Source organism: Pollachius pollachius (genome assembly GCF_949987615.1).
Source record: "Pollachius pollachius genome assembly, chromosome: 1".
NCBI lineage: Eukaryota > Metazoa > Chordata > Actinopteri > Gadiformes > Gadidae > Pollachius > Pollachius pollachius.
Genome location: NC_136934.1, coordinates 22,799,293 through 22,806,465, shown reverse-complemented (window position 1 = coordinate 22,806,465; position 7,173 = coordinate 22,799,293). Strand labels below are relative to the sequence as shown.

The following is a 7,173-nucleotide window of genomic DNA, read 5'->3' as shown; positions in this document are numbered from 1 at the left end:
AGCGTGTTGGCTTCTCCCTCAGGAGACTATACTCAAGATACACAAAGTGTATAATGTATGTCATGAATACGTAATGAAGGCAGGAATTCTGCCTTCATTATGTGCATATCATTGTTTTAAATTGTTTGCCGACAGCTAAATCAAACACTGGGTTTGTTTTTGTCTTTGGAGCGGTTTGGTCACTGGAGAACCGTGGTGGGGGGGAATGCGCTTGGTGTTGTGTGAGGTGGTGTGAGGCGAGGTTTCTCTTCCCATTTTACATTGTTTAAAACAATTACAACCAAAGTGGTGGATTCAGTGAGTCATACTGCAGAAGGTTTAATTTATAAACTCTGTGATGGTACTAACATAACTTCATTAGATGATATGTTTTGCTAGCATATAGTGATGTAGTACAGGTTTCTAAAATTGGGTTATTAAATAATTGCCTCTTTGAAGTGATGTAGGAGTTGCATTTATAGATTGGAAGTGTTTCCCTGGTGCCATGGGTAACGTAGTCCACCTGGGAGTTATTCTGTAGAAACCAGTACTGACAAGTCTGTACCCCACCCATCAGACTGTAATGTGTTTGTAGCCGTTTCTATGTTCTCACTGTGTGTGTCTGTGTGTGTGTGTGTGTGTGTGTGTGTGTGTGTGTGTGTGCGTTTGTGTGTGTTGCATAGGTGGGTATAACATGTAATCTCAGTTGAGAAGTTTGTGAGTGTGTTTAAACCGTGAGACAAGATATTTCCTATTACTCTTGGGAGCCAATTAAAGCCTAAAAAAAAGCCTGGTGTGGACACACACATACACATACACACACACACACACCATGTTTCAGAGCTAAAGAAAAAAGCGGTAGGCATAGAGAAGAGAATGCAAGTGTGTGTGTGTGTGTGTGTGAGTACACACACACACACACACACACACACACACACAAACACACAGTGCTAACCCAATGTCTCTCCTCTCAGGCGGTACAGACATTGTGTCATGTTTCATGGGTCAGAACCCCAGCGTCCCGGTGTACCGCGGTGAGATCCAGTCCAGGAACCTGGGCATGGCAGTGGAGGCCTGGAGCTCTGAAGGTACTTTGTGTGTGTGTGTGTGTGTGTGTGTGTGTGTGTGTGTGTGTGATTCCACTGAGCGACTGTTGCAAGATGAAGCACGAAGTACGCACTTGGCCCAAATACACATTAAGAAGGCATTCTGCAGAGGAAGGGCACGGGAGACTGTAGGTGTTCCCACAATCTGTTGCTCAGTACAAAGACTTTAGATCTAACCTATTCTGTGTGTGTGTGTGTGTGTGTATGTGTGTGCGGGTGTGTGTGTGTGTGTGTGTGTGTGTGTGTGTGTGCAGGTAAGCCAGTGTGGGGGGAGAGTGGGGAGCTGGTGTGTCTGAAGCCCCTCCCCTGCCAGCCCACACACTTCTGGAATGACGACAGCGGCGCAAAGTACCACAAAGCCTACTTCTCTACATACCCAGGTACACACACACACACATACACACACACACACACACACACGCACACACACACAGAATATGTTAGTTCAAAATACGCTCACACGCACACATACGGTTTGATGATCCCATGTACGGTGTGTGTGTGTGTGTGTCCAGGTGTGTGGGCCCATGGGGACTACTGCCAGATCAACCCGAAGACCGGGGGCCTCGTCATGCTGGGCAGAAGGTCAGCTCAATCATTGTTTAAAGGGGTGATGTTATGCCACCAGGTGTGAGTGTGATTAGCATTACCAGCCGTTTGAAAATCGGCCTTTTCCTGTGTTTTAGTGACATCACAAGTGGGAGTGTCCGACCAGATGTATGATGGATAGATAAGCAACATTTGCTACAGTCCACTAGGCAGACCAGTAGACCGATCTATCCAGCACACACCTGGTGGCCTGATCGAAATTCTGTTTAATTTCTTTTTTTTACGGAAAGAGGTTCTTTGATTTATTTATTAAAATGACCATAATTTCTAGAAATTCAAGGCGCAGCCTACGGGCGCCGCCGACCGATGGAACCACTGTTTTCCAGCGATTTGTGGGGCCATGTCCCTTGGGGGTCTCCCCAAGCAAATCGCAGTCATTCTGCTTGGCTTATGTGCGATTTGACCCTCCCTGCAGGTTAAGTTGTGCGTAGCGCTTAGCTAAGCACTTCTTGTAATTTATTGTAATTGTCACTGCAATGTCATCGATGGAGATTTAGATACAAAACTGGATTTCCTTGTTAAGGGAGATGTCCTCTTTCTTCAGGGCAAATTTCCAGTTGCTGGCACCTTTTGAAGCAGACTTCTGATTGGTAGAATAATGTTTGCCAATTACAATATTTAGTTTTCCGCATAACTCTGCAATTTTGTCATGCAATCCAAATTATTTTGGAATTGTTTAATCATACACTAATAAAGACAATGTGTTTTAAATGTGCTGTCATTTGCACATGTTGATTTTTTAAAAGAAGACTTAAAATAAAAGTTTGAAAACAGTTTGAAAACCTTCGACATATGGGCGCACCAAAATTAAAGTAATACCTAAAACCTTGAAAAGGTATACTCTGTGAGTACCTAATAATAAAGGTATTGCATTGGGCTGTTTCAGAACGTGACAAACGAATGTCATCACCTAGAGCCAATATGATCAAAAGAACCAAAGTGATGGCAATAACCCACTCTTCACACTGGCTTGAGTTTGATTGACTGTCTTGATCTCACTTTCTTTCTACTCTTAACTTCTTTATCTTCGATAGAATTTGCCTCACAGTACTGTTTCACCACATGTTTGTCTCACTGATTTGCATTGGGACCGTGCATCCTATTGCAGGTTATTTTATAATCCCTTTTCAATTAAATCCTCAACTCTGAACGTGTTCCTTCCCATGTTTGTCTCCTAGCGACGGGACCCTGAACCCCAACGGAGTGCGTTTTGGGAGTTCGGAGATCTACAACATTGGTGAGCATGCACGTTCCAAACCCACTCATTATGCTTGGTTTTATTCCTTTTTCACACACTAATGACAAATGATCAGATTTGAGACCCTTTCCGGACACAGTCTTTCCTTGCAATATTCTGGAATATTTCCGGCATGAAGTCATGTGTGAATGGGAACAGGGATAGATAATCCAGGGATGGATACAGCGGCACCGCAAATCTGCCTGCTCAAGACCGAGTCTCATCTGCGTGTGTGTTGTGAATGAAAGCAGGAACATCGCTGGGAGAGGCACAAGAAGGGTTACGCTCGTCCGATGGGAGACACTGTCACATGGAGCGACCAACCAAGAACAAGGCTCCACTGATTACCTATTATAATCTGCGTCTGTCTATTTTAGCACGCCAATGTTTTTCAAGTGATGCGATAACTATAACAATACCGATTATTTTATGAGGATCGTCTGGAAACCCACTGACTGATTCTGAAATAAAGGTGCTAGAGACTTTATACGCAAATGGATTGTGTTGCATCATCGCCAACTGCTAGACTGTTCTTTGGCCCGTCTATTCCAGCATTGCTAAGCCACGTGTAAAGGGCAGGAGACGTAGATTTTACCCAACGTAGCTGAATGGGAAAATAGTTCAAATCTGTCATTTTTCTGGAATGGTTATCCCAGTTATTAAGCGGTAACCATAAGTGAAAGAGGTCTCATACTGTCAAAACCACACCTTTATCCTTAACATCATAGGGAAGGAAGAGGAAATAAGTGTTCACATTAGTGTGCTATTAAGGCTGGTTAATTCCTCCATGAGTCTTCTACCCCCACTGCCATTGGCTGATGCCCACTTGGAAGCAAGCCCAGGTCAGGGCCTCAATATCCTGTGTGTGTGTGTGTGTGTGTGTGTGTGTGTGTGTGTGTGTGTGTGTGTGTGTGTGTGTGTGTGTGTGTGTGTGTGTGTGTGTGTGTGTGTGTGTGTGTGTGTGTGTGTGTGTGTGTGTGTGTGTGTGTGTGTGTGCTCAATGAGGGGGTCTTTGGGGGATGGGGGTACATCTGTCATTTGGCAGATGTACCCCCATACGTCCCCCCGTCCCCCCTCCTTCCTACCCCCCACACACATACACACACACACATTCCCGGATGTGTCGGAACCTGCTGAGAGAGGGGCGTGGCTTCTCCTGCTACCATGGTGACCACCGGATCCCGATGCGCTCCGACGGCCCCCTGCTTCGTCGGAGGGGTACGGCTCCTCCGCACGGGGCTTGTGGACCAACTGTACACCGTATGACACGGATATAGACTCAGAGGGTGTAGATGTGCCTCCTACAGAGATGGTGGTCATTGTTGGTATGTTTGCATTTGTCTATTGCCAAAACGCATAAATGTTCAGTACTCAACTCAAGCACCACCGAGCACCAAAGACCTAAGAGGAGGTTCATGCAAGTGTCTCCCCCATGAGCAGCACAGGAGGGTCAGAGATGCCACTGGGGTCAGGGGGCACAGGAAACAATACAAAAAGGGACCAACTCATACTTATAAAACTTTGGGGATGACAAAATGTTTTGCGAATTGTGTGATTAACTGCCAATATCTTCACATTGGCGGCCATTGTTCAACTGCCAAACGAAATGCATTCTGGGAGGTTTCTTCTACCCCTACACTAGCACTACCCCCAAACTAGGGCACAAAACGGTGTGGCAGTGCTGAGGGGGCTAGGAACCGTATTGGGAAACCGCTTTGACTATTGTAATTAACCCCGTCCTGTCTCTCCCTCTCCCTGTTCCCCCCCCCTCTCAGTGGAGGCCTTCGAGGAGGTGTGTGACAGCCTGTGTGTCCCCCAGTACAACGCGGATGGGGAGGAGCGGGTCATCCTGTTCCTGAAGATGGCCCCCGGCGAGGCCTTCTGCCCGGCCCTCCAGCAGCGCATCAGGGGCCACATCCGGAGGGCCCTGTCGGCCCGCCACGTCCCCGCCCTGCTCCTGGAGACCAGGGACATACCGGTAGGACGCCTCTGGTGTTATCAGGGGCTCTCTGAAGGGTTTGAAGGATCAGCAAGGGCCCCTGTTTGAGCTGGGGCCCCGCCCACCTTCAATATTTAAGAAAGACTTTTTGATTGGCTTTTGATTGAAACACGCTGTGTTTCTTTGTTTGTTGGGGGCGGGGCTTTATTTGCCAGCCTTTACTTGCTGCTATATGACTGGGTGGGGGGGTCTTATCCTTCTTTTTTATTATTTATTTTGTGACTTTATTTCAAAATTGTAACCAGGATCAATCTAAAGCAAAACGATTTTACTATGATTACATCACTCTTCATGAGGAACAGGTTGTTTTGGGTTTCCTTTAATACATCGGAGATCAGTTGCTTCAATAAGCTGTCTGGCTGGATTTGGCCGGCGATTACTTCTGTTTTCCTGCTTCACGACTTGGGTTAGCTGTGATATCTCTTGGTGATATCTTAATTGCTTTATTTCACTTTTTATTCTGTATCCATCTTAAAGTAAACAACGCCCTTCCATTCATTTGTAGCAAATAGCAAATTTCCTTTTGTAGAGTTTCCTCATAATAAAATCATTGTAGTCTGTGATGACGACAAAGAATTGTGGTCTGGCTCCCAGTGCCCTCCTGGTCTCCCCTGGAAGGACAGAAACCCTCTACCTGTTGTCCTTCTCAGGGGGTCTTCCTTGATGATAAGGGTTGAGCTTCTCTTAGCCTTTTTAAAGTCTACGTGGCTGTCAAATAAGATGGCCTGTGACCCCTGTATGGCCCTGACTGTGACTCAGGCCTTTACAAACCCACCGGGTTAGTAACCCGATCTGAGCCGCGGGCTGGTTGTGTCCCTCCGTCTCCGCAGTACACCCTGAGTGGGAAGAAGGTGGAGGTGGCGGTGAAGCAGGTCCTGGCCGGCCGGGAGGTCACCCAGAGGGGGGCCTTCTCCAACCCCGACTCCCTGGACCTCTTCAAGAACATTCCAGAGCTGCAGAACTACTGAAGGAGGAGGACGCAGGGGTCCACCGGTCCAGACCCTGCACCCCCAGACCACAGACGCAGACGGGGACCAGGGACTGGGGGTTCAATTCCAAAAGGAATAATTTTTTATTTCTACACTGGGAGAGACTTTTGTTTTTTGACTGGATCTACCGAGGCATGCCCAACAACAACAAAATGATACATATTTTTATGCAATATGCTTGAAATAATAATGCATTCAATGTATGGATCAGGTGGAGAGTTTTATGTTACTTGGTCTACAGCTTGCTGGCTCTCCGTGCCTGTGATCAAAACTTTGTGCTTCGAATGAGTTCATAATGCAATGTGTGCACACAGAAGAAGAGAAGAAAATTGATATCCAGTGAGCATCTTTTATGTAAAACATACAAACCAGTGGGCTCCCGTGCCCCAGTGCCCCCCCCCCCCCCCTTCCTAATGGGACCAACAACAATTTAGTGTGTAAGGTACACACACATTTCTGAAAGCCGTCAGTAAGCCTTAGCTTCCGCTGGTACTGCCACGTTGTGTTGAGTTAGTTTTTAATTTAGTCATTGTAGATTGTGCTACTAGCTATTCTATCTCACTAACTACTTCTGGTTTGTCCATAGCAGAACATTGTTCTTGTTAGATTTAAGTGCATCATGGTCTTGGTGCTCAATTTAGATGTAGATCCCTACATGTGTATATATGTGAACCTCAACAATACATATGACCTGTAACCTGAAGGTTGCACTCCTCGGAGTGTCGAGATGTCCCTGAGCAAGACACCTCACCCTGACTGCTCCCAACGAGCTGGCTGTCGCCGTGTGTGGTTGACTCCGCCGTCGGTGTGTGAACGTGTGTATGAATGGTCGCTTTGGACAAAAGCGTCTGCTGAATGCCCTGAATATAAATATAAAAACTAAATCCTGAAACTGCTTCTGTGTGAATATTATGCCAACGCACGAGAGAACAATTTGAATGGTAACAAAAAATAAGTGGGGCCACTGATTGAAAGGGAAGAACCGAAGACGTGGTTTCAATTCAAGTGTGTGCATGTAAACATCTTGTTTTGTTAGCCTAGCCTGTGTTTCGGTCCGGTATTGACTTTACAGTTTTTCTCAGTTGCTTTGGTACATTTCTCGAATCATTCTCAACATTTGCAAAACAGTAAATGCATTTCTCAAAACAATTCGTACAAATAGCAAAACACCATGGATTTATTGCAAAAGCCAGTCTCTTGCTCAAAATCGTTAGTTAATCTCTCAAAAGTAAATATCTGTGTCAATGAACATGT

The 7,173-nt window shown here is 46.0% G+C and overlaps 1 protein-coding gene across 1 annotated transcript in view; it reads left to right on the top strand.

Annotated features, from left to right (window-relative positions):
- The window catches only part of aacs (acetoacetyl-CoA synthetase), a 31,153-nt gene extending 24,379 nt beyond the window's left edge, over nucleotides 1–6,774 (top strand). The window contains exons 13-18 of the mRNA XM_079739439.1: nucleotides 954–1,067; nucleotides 1,340–1,465; nucleotides 1,601–1,670; nucleotides 2,873–2,931; nucleotides 4,707–4,909; nucleotides 5,761–6,774. Of these exons, the coding sequence (XP_079595565.1) occupies nucleotides 954–1,067; nucleotides 1,340–1,465; nucleotides 1,601–1,670; nucleotides 2,873–2,931; nucleotides 4,707–4,909; nucleotides 5,761–5,898 (710 nt within the window). The 3' untranslated portion in view covers nucleotides 5,899–6,774. The remainder of the gene's footprint in view (nucleotides 1–953; nucleotides 1,068–1,339; nucleotides 1,466–1,600; nucleotides 1,671–2,872; nucleotides 2,932–4,706; nucleotides 4,910–5,760) is intronic.
- Nucleotides 6,775–7,173: the final 399 nt, after the last annotated feature.